This window comes from Ptychodera flava, chromosome 6, assembly GCF_041260155.1.
Source record: "Ptychodera flava strain L36383 chromosome 6, AS_Pfla_20210202, whole genome shotgun sequence".
Lineage (NCBI taxonomy): Eukaryota > Metazoa > Hemichordata > Enteropneusta > Ptychoderidae > Ptychodera > Ptychodera flava.
Window position 1 is genome coordinate 988,182 of NC_091933.1, and position 18,149 is coordinate 1,006,330.

Sequence of the window (18,149 nt, forward strand, 5' to 3'; positions counted from 1 at the left end):
ACGCACTATCAGATTAACAAACAGGCAGAATGGCTGCAAGTTATTCGGAATTTGTGATAACATATTTAGATTATGGTATCGCTTTTTGAAATAACGTAAGTAAATGAGTAGAAAAACTTATAAATCTTGAATAAAACAAGCACAAAAGAATATTTGCCAACATGAAACTCCTTCTCAAAGTCAATAGTCGTTAATCTTGGTATTGTTTACGCAACACAGAAAAGACTTACAAACTTAGTGTATTTTAGTTTGATGTTTAACCGCAGTTTTGACCGAATAATGGATTCTGTTAAGTCTAAAATTAATATTTATTTCCATAGGTTATGAATATGTTGTGCATAGTAAGTTTACATCAAGGAATAAAACCCTGGTGAGGCAAAAATATCAGGACGAAAACGCTGTTACATTATGTAATAGTACTGGGTATAAAAGCAAAGTTTTTCGTGTTAAGCGATTATGGCCAACCGTTTTCGCCATCCTAATAACCGTGCTATGAAATTTTACTCGTCTCTGTATTATTTTAAAGCAATGAAACATTGTCGATTTTGTTATGGCTACTATATTTTTCAAATCCTGAAAATAACAACTTTATATGAGCTTTCGATTGCAGTTTCATGGTTACAACTCAGTGCATCATGGTTATAACTCAGTGCACCATGGTTACAACTCAGTGCACCATGCATGGTTACAACTCAGTGCACCATGGTTACAACTCAGTGCACCATGGTTATAACTCAGTGCACCATGGTTACAACTCAGTGCATCATGGTTACAACTCAGTGCACCATGTACACATTTGAGAGTGCTAAGCAGCGTCGCGATGATTAGGCCTGCAGTAAGTTGGGACAGCCCTATTACGTTTTCCAAGTTGCGATTCTTCACGCCGTTGGAAATCATAACTGGACTAATCATTCGATCCAGTGTTGTAAACTTAGATCAGCGGCTCATTTACATAACAGTCGAAACGGCTAATGGTTACGGATGGAATGAACTATGAACGGACAAGACCAATTTCAATACAGCAGGCTGCATCTGGCGATTATATAATTCTTACAATTGTTCAGCTATGTAGAGCTGCCGCATTTTTCTGTTTAGAACTTTGTCCTCTTCATTTTCCTCGTATAGTTTTGTTACAGTTTGGTTTGTTTAATTTTATATTTATTTTCGTTAGTTTGTCACTTCATTTTGTATTAAGCCCGTAGTCCGTCGTCTTGTTAAAGCTAAATCTAAAGTGACTATTCGTCGTCTGTGTCTGTCTTAGCAGTCTCAAGTTTTGTACACTCGACCTAGATAAACAGAAAAGTAAAGCAGATCAATTGCTGGAAGTTACAATGACCAACTGTGTGTGTGCATGAACTGGCGCGTCACCTTATTCAAGAATCAAATTTATGGCACCGAGTACGTTGCACCGAGTACAAAAGGTCATTTAATTGCTGGGCGAGGGGGGATATACTTATTCAGGCATATCGGTTGACAGATGCGCGATGGGCGGAACAAACAGCGCAATAGTGAGCCTTACAAACAAGTCTGCATGAGACGGCAGATTGCCGTTAAGTAGGTCCAGGCAGGCCTTTATCAGTTAGTCAGTTTCTCGGTCACAGGGTTCATGGAGCTCGTCGGTATTTATAGAAAGGTATAGAGGTCAGTTGGTAAATACGTGTATCTCATCATCTTTGCAGCCTGAACAATTGCAGACCATTTCAACGATCTACTCGGTGATAGGGAAGCGTGCAGTTGGGCTATTGGTACACTGGTGACCATTGACTCAGTGCCCTTCACAGAAATCTTGCAGCTCATTGGGTAAGCGCAGTACGAAACTTCATTTGGCCACTGTCCAAGGTGCACTGTTATTTGTGCCATTCCTTATGTTGACCATGCAAAATAATACGCAGATGACGCGCTTTTGTTCAGAAGACAGTTGTCTGCGTAGCGATATGTTACATCACCTAATCAAGTCTCAGAATTCAGACCAGCACCGCTGTAGCTAGACACAGTAATGAATACGAGACTGACAGAGAACTGTGACGAGGCGATCGTCGAACCACTTGATTTGTCGATTAGGAACACAGCCCTAAAGAAAGGTATATCGACGTTCGACAAGGACAATGCTGACAGGGAACACACCGCTGGTTTGAGGAGTACGTTTGTGAACCCTTGGAGTGAAGGGTTATGCATTTGGAACGCAAGGAAATATGCACCTGCTGATTACCATGGTGTCAAGAAAAGTGTTGACTCGATATCAGAGGAATGCATTCAACCCGGAGACAACGGCAGGGTTAATCAGCACAATATCGAAACGACACGGCCACACTTTCACTCAGCTGTTAGTATGGATGAAAAACAAATGATATTCAACAAAGAAAGAACTGAAAGTAAATCGACGGTGACATGGGAAGTGAAAACGGCCACAGACGGAAAACGTAGTTTACCGATACGGGACAAAAACATCCATAGACCAAACACACTATGGTCACATGCGACCAGAGAAATTCACAGCTTTTGTTGTGAGGATAACTCTATACTATGGAAACGGTTAGCGGGTTCCGCGAACACTCTCGATGTAACGAAGACAAGAAAACAGAAGGCTAAAACTTGGCAGGTACCTGTTGGACATGAAACCCCAATCACTGCAACCTTGTTTCCGCCTGATCCCCCAAAAGTTCAACAAAATGATGTCTCTCTCAATCTATGTGAAGAGGTGCGGAGAAACCCAGATAACTTTCTGTTCGGTGGTAACAATACTCAATATCGCAGACAACCTAAACACGTGACAGATGGAGAAACAGAAGGAATTAATTCTACTGCCAGTCCAATGCTCCATGCCACATCGGAAGGCGATCAAAGGCAAACGTCTGCAGGTACGACACTGAAAAGAAATAGGATAGGAAAGGAGAGTGACCCATTGCGTTCACTGATTGCTGACTACAGCACACACCGCGATATTTGCCACAATGATACAAATCATCGAATCGCTTGTCACATGCAAAACAATCGGGCGCATGAATCGGGTAGGGCACTTTGTAAATTTGACACTGGACAACGACAACATAACAATCACAGTGGTGCTCTCCTACGAATGTGTGAAGGTAATGGTGCGATATCACCGAGACACAATGACTCGTCCAGAGAGCATGGCGTCATGATCGCTCCAGTGGAGCCGATGAATTCGAAACATTTGCGTTTAGCTCCGACGCCGCAACCGAGGGCGAGTTACCAAACTACAAGCCTATCTCCTGAAGACGTGATTGGATTTGAAGATTCCCTAACAGTCGAAAAGGTAACTCATGCACCGCTATATTTAACTGAAAAAAAAGAGAACACATCATCGTTAATTTTAAGAAATGAATCGGACGTAGGCAATGACCTTTACGCCGACCCAACTACTAGAGCGCCCTCCAAGAAAACGCATAGAGGCACGGAAAACACATCAGTTGTTGAAAGGTGCGGAGATCCATCAGCTATCGTTCCGGTCAAACAATCAGGCCATACGTCAAGCATTCAGGCAGCAGTTAGATCAACGATAGCCTCAGAGATTTGTAGATATGCTAGAGACGAAACTCGTGCTGTAAACGTTTGCCAAGCAAGGCATACACCTGGAATAATGGCAGTGTTCAACGGAGGAACTCAGCTTTCCACATTAGTTCATCCTCCTCAAACTCAAGAAAAAGTGTTCTCGCAAAGTTTCCCGGTCTTTAACGAAAAGGACAAAGTCTTTGACGGCTTTCCCAGATATGAAGATTGTATGCATCACCATGTAACTGGCAAAAGCAATATTTTCAGCTCGACGGGGAACGAGAGTGGCGTCAGAGGGCGGCAAGATTTACATAAACTGAAGCAGAAACACAGGCAACACGAATTATCAACACCAGGTTTGCTCGATCAAAATGTTCCTTACGGTTCGCAGGAAAATATGTTAAAATATAAGGAATTACAATGTGCTTTCCGCGATTCGGACATTACCAGAAACATTCTTGAACAGCTAAATAACTTAAGCGCTTCAAAACTTTTAGAAATACAGAGAAATTGGATTGCTAAACCGGACAGCGAGGAGCAAAGAAACAGGGAACACGCCAAGCCGAGCATTACACTCACACAGACAAAGGGCTAAATAATCAGCCTACAAATATTGTCAGTGCTCAGGGATCACGACAGCATAGTACTAGACCTAGTCCGCTAAAACAGTTCCTCGGAAACATGCAAGACCAACTTTTTCTTCTACAAAGTGACAGAGTCTCCAGATCACACAGTGTGAATAGTGAATCCAGATCACCAAAAGTTCTCTCTGAAGGCGCGACTGTGGATCGAGACAAAACTAGTGTCATCTCTTCTGTTCAAACTGTATCGTGTGACCAAACTCCTCATATTTACAACAACGAAACACCAGTACAACACACAGATACCGGAGGGGGGACGAACACAGTTTCAAAATTGAACCCGGCACTGAGGGACGCTCTCGACGCTAGGCTCTCGTCCGTTATATCTGCTAACGATTCTTTGCTACAGGCCCACGAGGTGCCGAGGAAAAGACCATGGTCAAAGAAAGATTGGGAGAAAGGGGAAGAAGTGCCTTGCAAATACTACGGGCTTTCAAGGACATGTACAATAACTCAAGAACAGTTATCAACCCCTGTTTTCCAACACAGAGAAGACAATCTTACCGATGTCTTCAAACTAAAAAATCTTACAGGTAAAGTGTCAGATGACACCTGTTCTACTAGAGTTCATGTCGCTTTGAATGGTAACAGCACGAGCGTTGATTGTAAACTTTCTCAAACAACCAGTGATAAAGAATCATCGGTCGATGACAAAATAAAAAATTCTAACTTTTACACTCAAAAGCAAAGTGTGTTATCAGAAACTCAAGACAGCTACTTAACAAGAGTTCATCCACCGAAAAAGAAGAGACACTGGCGACAGTATCCATACAATGCAGGAACGATGTCAGTGGAGCCTGGAGAAGGGAAGGAAAGTGTCACGGCAGATTCCAAAACGGAACAACTTTACACACCCATTCCGCAAAAGTCAAAAACTATGCCACAATCAGCAAACTTTTCTGACTCGAAAACTTTCTCGACTTGGCTAAAAGAGCAATTATTATCTGAAATATTTCGCGACAGAAATCTGATTCAACTTTATCACAAATTCAGCAAAACAAACAGTACAATGAAAACTTTGAAATTTCAAAGACATTCGAAAAGAACGCTGAGAAAATATCGGACATATTGCCTGAAAACGACAATAATATGGCAGGTATGATACACACCATGATTGAAGTGATCATGGAAGCACAAACCTAAGAACGTTCAGTGACGGCTGCCAATGAGCATGGTCGAGGTCCCTCCACAACCGTGCAATATGGCAATAATAAAATAGTAAGACATACAGATAATCAAAATCAAGTCGCTTTTTTCGAAACGATATGAAAGACTCACAAGCGGAAAAGAAATACGCACTGCTTAGTCACAAGTGCTTTACAGTATGTAAAACCCACGGTGCCTTGTGGTTCGATACACGACGAGTACCGGGCGCGCTGTATGTATTAGAAAAGTAGGAAGTTGGGAAACAATTTAGTCGCGGTACATAAGCTCTTATGTATCGCAGAGTTTGGAGACTCAGTTCCCTCGCAAAGGCACAATTTATTCAAAAACCAGAATCGATGGCTTTCACTACATCTCTAAATTCATACCCGCTATACTCTTTGCGACAAAATTGATTTTACTGTGCATTTTTGGGTACAATTTCCGACGGGACTCTTTCTAACAACAGTTGCCCTACACTCACTGGCGCGATCAGTGTACCCGAATCTAAATGTTCAAATGATCACGGGCTGACAGCAGTGGCCAATCACAGCACCGCTACTTTCAAATGTATCGCCGCTGTCGTGAGAAATGGAAATTCTGTTTCCCAACTTCCTACTTTTCTAATACATTGAGCTGCCCTCCCTGTGTATTGAACCACAAGTACTGTACGTGTATCCGTTTCCTATAGTAGGCAAGGTTAAATGTGTGCAAGCAATTTCTCAATCATGATGTGCCGTGATTAATCGTGCACCATAAGATTTGTTCCTCTTGTTAGTCAGCATTTTAACCAGACTTTGAATTTATTTTATCAATATACGATTTATGTGACATTTTTAAAATGCGACGAATAGATAGAACATTCTTCTTTTCAGTCTCAATGACGATTTATGCTGGCAAGTCAATACAGGCTTCTTACAACAGCTTTTACAAGCAGAGTGAGAATGGTAGGTTCCTGGTATGCTGTAACTGAAGTTAGGCAAAATAGCTAAATGTTGGACTAAGACCCAGCGTTTGATAAATTCATTTTTAATGACTTTTCTATTTAACAAATGTCTTGTTGTTATTCAAGAAACACTTGCACAAACTCATTTCGGGAAATAAAGAAAAGGAGAATATAAGTGACAGGCATCTTGACTTAGTTTTTCATTGTCATTGCATAATAATATTGTAATGTGATGAGTGAACTATGTGAAAAGTGTCTTTTTGTAATGAATACAGAGTACAGTTATACACTGTAGTATTAAATGGTTTCATGGCGCTCTGGTCAGAGTATCGCCTCAGTAGGAAATTGACTAATTGGATATGACTTCTATATTGTGTCCCTGAGAATGACCATTTCAGTTCTATTACAGTATGTGCAGTACAAAATGTAAGCTTATACCCTGGGCCTGGGATCTAGGACGTTGTAATTGGCATTTTCCATGACACCTACATAACTATACATTCCGGCAATTTTGACAGTATGCACTTTTTTCTAAGCGAAAATGAATTTATGTGAACATGATAAATTTTGCTAGAAGGAAGCCTCGGTGGCTATTCAGTGGAGAAATCACGAGTATTGTGAAATCTATTAACAGAAAGGAAGGAACGACTATATATTGTGTAACCATGAATAGAAAAGCAGGGACACAGAGATTAAAATCATTTGAAAACTGTACAAAGGAATGATGGTGACATATCAGATCTAGAGCTATACTCTTGTTAAGGTGATGGTGCTGGTACTGTAATCAATGACATTGGCAGCAGTACGTCTGAACAATTTTTTGAAGTTTCCGAGACACTGTATATACTAGATTTAGAAGGAGAGTGGGGTCTTTGGAAAAAGCTTTTTCTCCTAATTTTTTAATAAAAAGTGTATATATGTAACAGTATTGGCCATTTTTATCTTTCAGAATTCAGTTTAATTTCATATTTGAACAGATTTTTAATATACATACATACTCGCAACGCTAGTGTAATTAAGGGCCTGGAAACTGTAAAATACAGCATGATGTAAATTTTATGTTTTTATAATTAGTACGAAACATTTTTTATTCATGTAATTCTACGATGTAATTCTATGAAGGAATTCTTTGTAGGAATTGAGTCTGCCTTTGGTTAGGAAAGAACTGTCATTATTATGCAAATTATATGCATCAACTATAAATACCACATCACTCGGTAGTGATTTGCCACGATTAAAAGGCAGTTTGGATTCAAAAGTGGGGTGTAATCTTTCTTTCAAGAGTCACTAAAGTTGAAAAAATTGTTTTCTTGCCGTCAAAGGTAACAAATCAGAGAGCTAGATTGTCACTATCTCTTGGGGATAAACCTGTTATATCAAACACTTTATTCGGATTGGGTTTTATTAGCATATTAAACCTACACAAATGATTGTTTACCACAAACTTTCTAAGACACTGCACTACATAAAGCAGTGTGCACACAAGGAAAACTGCCTTTTATAACACAAGTAAATGTACAGGCATTTGCCCATGAAATTTGTCATAATAATTGAAGAACAGAGTTTTCTCTGCTATCCTTTATAATAAATATCGATAAATATGTGTAAGACTTGCACCGAGACCAATATATAGATATTTACCAGAAAAAGAGAATGGTTTTAGAAGAAGTCTTTTAGGTTGTGCATCTGTTCGAGAGACTCTTTTGAAATACACGGAAATCGGGATGAAAAGGGTAATACAAAGCATGGTTTTATATTAGTTTGGTTATTAATCGCCGGAAAGGTTCGTCATCTTCATGTACACAAGCCTACACATATAAAAATTATAGATCCTTTTTGAAATCCGACGTAGATACTTCATATTTGCTAGAATGTGTTGAACTGGTGATTATTGGAGTACTGCTCCTTATCACTTTCGTCGACTAGACACGTGATAGTCAAGTGGTCAATGTAATTTTTTTTCTCAAGAATTGTCACAATGTATCAACGAAAAGGAACAAATCAGAATATGGCTCACTCAATGCACTTCTCTTATCACAAAATGCCAGAAAATAGTTTCCATGCCAAAACAATATTCGAACAGCTGAATATGTATGTAAATATTTTACCATGCACAAACTGGAACGTTATTGTCGTCTGCAAGTTTTCTTCATTCTGTATCGTAGTTATTTAACATTTGTTCATGGGGTCATCCTATTTCATCTTCTTTGGGAGGGGCGGGGTCGATCTTTTTTAAAACAAATGACAACAATTTGCCATCCCCGGCCGTTAAACCTCAATTTTTCCTGATACTAAGTGGGCCATGGTTTGCCTCTTTTCTTCCAAGAGGGCGTGAGTATCACCTTACCTGTAACCCTGAACTTCAATGCAATAAGACGACGCTGAAGGCATGATGCAATAGCTGGAAGGGATCTTTTGGCTGATGGCTAACGAATTGTTTAAGCTTAGAAATGGTCAAATACAATTAGCAACATAGACTTATTTTTAATGAGAGACTTACCTGCTGCACCAATCATAAATCACCTGGACGTTATTGGTACACGTAAAATAGGTTTCGTGTTATTGCATTGAAATTTAGGTAGATAGTTACCTATTGCTGATGTTCTTTTCATATTGAACGATTGAGGGCGCTCGCGCAATACACTTGTAACCTTGAAAAGCACAAATAGGGCTAAAAGTTTCTTTTGCCTCGTGACATATGAAGTAATACTGCGTCAGAAAGGTTTGTCATGGTTTGCAAAGGCACTTGTTAAAAGGAGCACTAAAGGAGGTTAGCAGTTATGGTAGCCTTGATTATTGAATTCTTATTTTTGTGTTTGATTCTTCCTAGATGGTACCTTCTCAGTAAATGGTACTCTTTTGACATTTCTGCTTAAGAGGCGTGATGAATAACATGACCATTTCATAGAGTACAAACATCACAAAACACCATCAGAAAAAAGAAGAGAAAATTATTTGTTCGGAGTAAGTTCTTTCTTATCCGAGCTCTGTTGTCAGTTGTGAGGACAATTTGACAGGTTGCGATGCAGACATTGATACAAATCCGAGCTAGACGATACAAGAAAAGCAATATCATTGAATAATTTTAAAACTATCGGCCAAATTTATATACCCCCAATAGTTTATGAGTAAGATTAAACTCATATTTCACCGGTTAAACACAAATGATGTTGTTGACACGATAATTTATCCCTTCCCACCTTCTATAAGGTGCATTAAATTGTAGGCTGCATACAGTTTGTATCAATTCTCACCATCTCTTAAACAAATCCTTGTTCGCAATACAACACAACATCACAATGTACGTAGTTTTGTTTATCATTCTGTTAAATTTTGGTAATTTATTCTATTAGTAGGTCATTGGTTCATTATAGATGGCTGCTCAAAAATCTCTAAATATTTGAATTATGGACGATATAAAACTTTTGTCTCGAGGAAATCTCTGAGTACAATTTTATTTCTTTAAGATCAAGATTCGTGAAACATCAGTTATTTTACAGATTTTCGTTTTGATGAAATAACAAATCAAGATTAATTGGACAACCGAAGGCATATGTGACCGTCACCTGGACTGAACACCAAGGAAGGTAAGAGAATACAAAATGATGATAAATGGTACAAATCATAGTATTGAACTTGCAGTATGGAATGTACGTCAAATCGAGACTGTAATCAAGTGTATTGTTAACTTGTGTGTCACTATGGTAACCCGACTTTGTCGAGTTATTCCAATCCAAATACTCGCTGTGGTGAAGAAACCTTTACCGCTATTTTCCTTGTAATAATTAACAAATCCCTGGATAAAGCTGGATTAAGGTTATCAAGCATCGATATGTTGAATATCTTCATCTGTCTGATTCACCATATATTTCTCCTCTTCTTGTCCAAAGTATCTGTACAAGACGACGGCTGGCATCATAATGACTAGTCCTGCTATTGTAAAACCGGTGGAAAGGTCGAATAATGGATGCCAATGAAAATAGGGCTGTGATGTAAACAGAGTCCAAAATAGAGTTCCAAGAGGTGTAACAAGGGCTTGCACTACGACCAGGTAGATGGCGCCATCAGCATAGCGTAACAGTAGAAAACCGAAGACACTTGCAGACATATAGCTTATTACAAATAACCAAGAACTTCCTACAACCCCAGAACAGTTGGGATCAGCACCAAACTGACAGTGAAAACCACTCGATAAGCTATTCCATAAAGCTCTCGGGTCAGACGACTGAAAAAAGAGAACAACAGTAATTTTCACTGAACTATACAAATTTAAGATATTTCCCTAAAATGATGAAGATGCGTAATGAAGTTTAGATCATATAAAACACAATTGAAAATAATTTGGGATAACTGGATGGTGAAGTGATGTCGGTTTAATCTGCAAATGTAAGCTCATCTGCTTTTCTTTTAAAGTTACACTTGTTTTTATGAGCATTTGTAATATTGCAACATTCAGCTATATATCACCTAACACTTTAGAGAAATTTGAAAAATATGAAGATAATCCCAAATTAGTTCCAATCATGTTATAAGTCATTTTTGATATACTATATCACCAAATCGACAAGGTTTTTTGTGTCATAAAATATTTTTGAACCTTAGTGAACTGGGAAACTTAACAAATGTTACAATTGTATCCTTAAAATGCTGCGGATGTACACAATATTTATGTACAACAAGCGATATATGGAACATGCCGGTTAGTGGAGCGACATCGGAACGAACTATACTCTGTACTGATCGAGTGTACATATTTTACCAGCCTGCAAAGGGTGTTATTGCAACAATATTATATCAATATGTGTGATTATGGTGTTTTAAAACTGTTTCTACGTCATTTGAGCACCTGGAAATCTGAAACCAGATTGGTTATTTACGTTATTGCATTGACCTTCTATGCTAGGTATGGGGTCCATTATAACACTGGTATACAATTTACCACGTGAGCTATCCTTGAAAAGAATGATACATTGGCTTCGTTGACACTCTGATATAATATCATAATATCATAAATGATAGGCATAATTATATTCTTCGATGAAGATATTCCTACCACTTCAGTATATTGCTGCTTTTCTTCTTACGTCATTCGATAAAGTCGTTACATTTTCTTTACATTGTAAAAATATTTGTAAATGATCTTCTCTTTCTCATCGGCCGGAGAGATTTTCTGCTTCTGAAAGATTCGCTTACATTTAAAATTAAATTCACCACTCAACTTCATGAACTATAGCTTGCAAATACTGTATGCAATTTCATTGTAGTAAATAGTTTAAGGTATAGTACCTAACAGTCTTCAAATCTTGCTCAAACTTTCTGTAAAGATACATTTAAGGCACTCCCATTCGAAATCACAAATAAAAATCAGGGGTCAATATGCCAAATTTTGCACTAGAGAAACAGATAACCAAATATTGACTTACACTTGAAATTAAAATGGCCACCATCCCCGTGCTAACTCTAATAGAGAAAATCTAATTTGGGATTTTCACAAAAGATAAACCGGTGAAAACTCCATAACAGTTCTATAACAGTGTTATAATGGACCCCTTACCTCACATATACTTAGCTAACATACACTTTGTGAGCCTCAAATTGAGCCCCCACAAGTGGCAGACTGAACATAATTGTAAAAGCTTGACAGTCCGAATATCTGTCCCCGAGACACTTGCTACCTTTAGCGTATCAGTTACAATAACTTTACATCGTATCAGTTGGGACATTTACAATAACTTTACATCGTATCAGTTGGGACATTTACAATAACTTTACATCGTATCAGTTGGGACATTTACAATAACTTTACATCGTATCGGACACCTGCATCTACTAATCATTAACTAAAATACGATGAATAACTCACCATTCCAAAACCCGGTATAAAATCTGTCCAGAATAAAAGAGTGACTGTGATAAACTGGAATCCATTAACCCAGACATTGACCAATAACGAAGAAGCCTAAAACAAACAAAAATCACGTGACTTTACGTTGTTATCGACGTTTAGTTCATGGGCTGCTTTTTACAGTCTGTAACAAACTAATACCGAAAATACCATCCAACGATCAGATCATCAGTGTCTCTGAATAGAAAATATCTCAACTGACGTGAAAAGATCAACAATTTCAGAATGAGTGCATCTGTATATGGTCATATATAGTGTTCTAAAATTCCAATGGAAATCAAGCTTTGTATTAATATCTGAATATCAAATTACATTCTTTATCGATTTGAAGAACACACTCAGTGACGTTGACCAAATTGCGGCAAATATCGCCACAGTCGAACAGGATACCAAACCCAGATGTGTGACGACTTCAGCTAGTACCATCCAAACAATTAAAAGTCAATTAATTCAATAGAACTTGTCCGCAATTTACAGATACTCTTGTACTTCAGTTCCTTTGTGGTGGAAATCAAATGTACTTGACTTTGAACTATGACATCAGTACTTAAGACATCATACCAATTTAGACTGAAGAACTGAAATATCTTTCTTTCTTTTTTTTTTCTTTCTGTTTTTTATAATTTCAAGGCGGAGAGTTTACACGTGTGACTTAGTTTCTTGTGTATCACCTCCTGTTTCATGACTTTCTCAAGCAGTACATTCATAACACCGACTGGCAAGAAACCAAGCAGAAAGCAGGCAGGCCAAAGAACTCTGCTAGCTGTAGATTGGTGTTGGCCGCTTGAACTGCTATCTTCATTGTCGATATTGAAAATGATTGGTTCCATCGATATAAACAGGCCGATCAGTACAACTCCTGTGCACACTAATCTTTTGACACCTACTCCTGAAAGAGAAACAATTTACATCAGTTTATTTTCTCAAACTAGTTTACTGCAAAGATTGTTGAAAAAGTAGATGGAATTCCCTCATTTGTGACACACTGACTCTTCGAGAGTTTGTACCCGACATGCATGTAGTAAATAGAAATGAACGATGTGACTGGAGCGTTCTACTTACCTTTCCTAATCATGACGTAACGTGCAATGACCGTATATGGAATGACGGACGTACTGAGGATCGCCTGTAACGCTGGGGGCGTTCTCGATGGATCGCTGGCATAGACAACCAGTAACCCATTCAATGCATTCATGAATCCAGCTACGAATACATACTTGATGGGAGCTTTAAGTCGAAAACTGACAGACGAGTTACAGAACTTTGATATGACAAGCAAGAAGAAGAAAAAGAACGGGAAGAGTAAAGACGAGGAAAATAGAATGTAATAGGGATCACTGTAGTTATCAAGTGACTGGGAGAAGATTGGTAATGTAACATTGGTTGCTACATTAGTGATGACAGTTGCCACTGACAACACAATATTGAATGTTTTTAACCCAACCACTCTTGCAGGCGAAGAGAAAATGTTTAATCTGGATGGCGAAGTTTGCTGGTTTGAACGACCTGTCATCAACTTCTCATCTGATCTCTGTAAATCATCGATGGTTTCAGGGTTTTCTGACCAAGAATCGTTGTCGCTCAATATTGGTTCTTCTAAATCGGTCATTGATCCCGACGCCATTACTTCTTTTCTGTATTCAAAAGTACTGAAACTGTATGATAAGAGTAAGAGAATGCAAAATATTACCGAAAATAAATAAAACGTTCATTTAACAGTGAATTATCTCTTCTTGATGTCAGCATAAGTACACAGCTCTTTGAAATTAGATTTCGTGCTGCGTCTTGACTGTTTACTAGTAAAGTCGGTAAATTTGAAGTTTGAGTCGATCCTTGAATAACCAGAATGAAGCCTCCTGGCATCGAATTCACATACGCTGTAGCTTAGCTTCATTCACAGTCCCTAGTAAACGATGTAAGTAACTTTCTGCCGACGAGGACCCTTCCCCAACCCATGATTTTCGGTGAATCGAACATATTGTACATGTAAAGAACATGTTTCAGCAATACTACAGAGAAACATGGCAAAGCAATAAGCAAATCAATAAATCTCCATCTAGAATTAAGTAAATATGTTAATGTCATTTCGTAGAGCGAAGAAATAACAAAGATTAATAATTACAAGTGACCGTAAAATGGCGATATTATCAGAGCTATTGATATTCACCATGAAATTAGTATTTATACTATTGTATGGCACACGCTGCCAAATATATTTAAATTTCAAGAATTTCAATGATCTTTGATGTTTCCAATATCAGAATTCGATTTATTGCAGTAAAGACTTTCTCAAAGATGAAGCTTTGGATGAGATCGTAGCGTAGGACAGACTGATATCAGGACAATGCTGTGACCGTATTTCCCTATCCTCTCTCTGCAGAAAACAAAACTGTACTCTGTACTGTACTGTACTGTACTGCATAGCGTCATTTTGACATTATGTTTGAAACATAGGCGTCCAAAATCACAGCTTTCCCCGACAAAATGATTAAATAATGAAACAATTTTCTTTGAGTCTCTTTTTCTCACTTGCACTGATCAAAAACCAGTTTCGCCCGTACCGAGCGTTTCCACGGGAGATATGGCAGAAGCAGTCCTATCGTGTGTCAGGTACAAATGACATTAAGCAAGAACAATCCGCCAAAACATGGTTTATTAGAGCCTCTACATAGAGTGTTTGAACGATATAATGATCTACTATAGTGGTTGGCACTTGATAGCATGTTTGCAGAGCACTGGACACCTCAACAAAAATGTATTAATTTGTTCAGGAACATCGATCCGAGGCAAACTCTGCTAATGTTTTATCTAGTGGTCATAATTAGGAATTATGACAATTAAATAAGACATTGCCGTGACAATATAAGTTATAATTTACTTACCTTCACAACTTTGGGGTTGCTTGTTAAAACAGTGAGATATAGACAGTATCAAATGACAGAACAGGGAAAGTACATGCACCAATCTTCAAGTTGCCTTTTCAAAGTGTTGGTAAATTTGACGTCAACAATACTGTTCAAACTTTACATATCAGGAAAAAGCCTAGAAAGTCCAGGTTAAGGAGCGCAGATAAAGTCATGTGATTTTTAATCGCCGAAAAAGACTTGTCACATGAGGTGACGCCCCCTTTAAATTCCAGGTAGCGACATACGGAGTGCTCCTTCGATGACCAAGGTAACAACAATCACGACAAGTGCCATTAAAGTTGAACACGTCAAAGGTGAAAACCCTTGGAGCAGAAGGCTATATTGTTAGCCAGTCGGTTATTATTGCTATCGATAAGTTCAACACTTTCCTTGTCAACGAAAGAAGTGTGATAAATGTACTTTTGCTAATGAATATAATCTAACTGGCATTTAATGTCAGTACCTGCTGGGCTTATCTTATGGTCAAATCCATTTAACAGAGTTACTTGCCTACATCATGAACAAGGAGGTATTGTTGAGATGTGTTCAGCTTGACGTAGGGAAAGAAAACTGGGTGTGCGTTCCGTAAAATTAGACAACCACTTCTATCAATTTATTGACATTCGCACTTTAAGCGATGTCGTAAATCAGACAGAATCAATAATAAAATAGGTCAATGGGTGAACGACATGAACTATCCATGGTGACGAAAAGTGAATGTGGTCGTGCTCTATTATGGTACCAATGCCTGCTATGATGTTTAAATTGACAGACAACTGGCAACTTGTAGATTTAATCAATAACAGTCGAGTTTGGAAGGTTTTATTTGTCCGATAACTTTATCTTATGTTTGTATTTTGGTGCCCTGGGTATCACGAGGGATTGGAAAAGTTATTCCGGGTCTCTTTTTTAAATCTATGCTGGGACAACTTTCAACAGGCATTGTGTTATAATCATGTTGAAAGTGATAATTTAAATTACTATAAGGAACAGTAATTAGAGAAACAATTACCGGTATAGCTGAAATTCTCATATTAAACTCAATGACAGCCTCTACAGTGCAAATAACGAAATAGAGGAAAATGTACCACCGTGTGAATCGGGTGATTATCTACAGCTAACACTACATTTTAACTTCGTGTCTAAATGCATGATTTCTTTGACGGGAAGAAACTCGGCCTGAACAATCATTCAATTTGTGACAAATGCATTATTATGGAAACGTCATTTGAGTTGCAGCACTACTATGACACTTAATACAAAACATGATGAAAAAAAAATCTTGTGTTGAATAATTCAGAAAATATACTCATTATTAAGTGTTATTACATAACTAAAATAAAATTATTGTTTTTCATTTCATAATATTTACAGCTGAATACAAAATGTCGCATCAACTAAAACAGTTGTTTCGGAGACTAATTAGAGAAGATAATTTGATAACAATGCAATATTGCTGCTTTCATCATTATTTGCAAAATTATAAATGATATTTGTGCCAGGATACTGAAAACTATTCATCAATTTTTTTTAATCTTAACCTAGATTCCCAAATACCCTCAGAATGGCGCCTACGATACTGTGTTCGCCGGTGTTCATATTTTATATGGTAATTATAGTATGAGTTGAAGAGGTGAGGTTGACGGAAAATAGCGATCACCTTTGCTCTGAGAACCTTTATCTGGGAGAGGCCCCAATAATGGCCGTTATTCCCCACTAACCTAAAAATACTCGTACTTCGAATTTGGCGATTCCTGTATGACATCTTCCCAAAACTGACTTGTTATTATACGATGCCTCTTGTGCAGTTTTATATGCTTGGCCGAGAAGGATGAAATGGCCTGCTTCGAGAGTTTATAATGTACTTTGACACGTCGCTGGACACGTGTTTCAAGATTTTATGCAAATTAAGGAGGCATTTTAATGTTATAATTGACCAGGTGATCGCCGATATATATAGACGTGTTATTAAACTGCTCCAAGGAGACTGCATAACGTCTGAAAAGAGCTTGCTTGTGTGACCCGTAAGATTAATGTACATCCATGAACGAAATTACCCAAGGGACTGTATGTGTTATTTGTACATCGTGAAATGAAGGTGACTGAGAAGAAACACCATTGTCAATGTGAAACGGCAACTTCACCAAGTTTGTGCACTGTGACACGTGGATTGAAGCCCACGTTTGTGTTCTTCGCGTTGCAATGTTGCACTAAAGACCAGACTATTGGGCTAAGTTGAAACTACGTCGTGCGGATTCTGTGTAAGGGACTGGTATAAGCTGTAAGCTCATGTAAATCTAGGTAAATCTTCATAACTTTTGTGTAAATTAATTTATCTTTTTTTTTTTTTTTTATTTAATCTCGAACCAACAAGTTGCCCCAATAACCGGTTCGATTGAAAATAAAAATATAATACAAAAACAATAACCATATAACAGTTACAACGAAAACAAACAAACAGAATTCACATAAAAAAAAACAGCAACACCGTGAAAGATACACAGAAATACATCCAGATAAAAATAATTATTCAGAAAAAAGGATCTTATATAATCCATGACGGAAATTACTATAGTTATTAAAAATGTCTAGATTTTGCTTGTTACTGATAGAATTAAAATATGTCTGAGATCGTGATAGAAATGAGTGTTTCAAGGTATTCGTACGTGCTGACACAGATCTGAAAAGAGCAGCACGACGCAATGTAAAAACAGGAACGTTAAAATGAATCTGTGCAAGAACATCTGGTACACTATAAACTGAGTGAAGGATTTTAAAAAGAAGAAGAGTATTTAAAAATTTTCGCCTGTTCTCCAATGTGAGAAGGCGAAATTCATAACATAGGTTCCTATACATAGCCTTTGAGTAAGCCATCGATGAACGGAAACAAAGATACTTGATAAATTTTATTTGGACTCTTTTCTAATTTCTTTATTAAGTATAATTGATGAGGGGACCAGATGGGTCAGCAATATTCAACGCGGCTTCTGACGTAGGAGACATGCAATGTTTTTAAAACTTTGATACTATTAAAATATTGATAAATCCAAGCATTTTAAAAGCCTTTGAAACAACCTGGTTAATGTGCATACTCC

At 37.9% G+C, this 18,149-nt stretch overlaps 1 protein-coding gene across 1 annotated transcript; it reads right to left on the reverse strand.

Moving 5' to 3' along the window:
* Positions 1–12,765: 12,765 nt before the first annotated feature.
* Positions 12,766–13,772, reverse strand: LOC139136012 (crt homolog 3-like). Its single transcript, XM_070703832.1, has 2 exons — positions 13,211–13,772; positions 12,766–13,037 (listed from the first exon to the last, which is right to left on the reverse strand). The coding sequence occupies exons 1-2, from the start codon at positions 13,770–13,772 to the stop codon at positions 12,766–12,768; spliced, it is 834 nt and encodes a 277-aa protein (XP_070559933.1).
* Between the last annotated feature and the right edge of the window lie 4,377 nt (positions 13,773–18,149).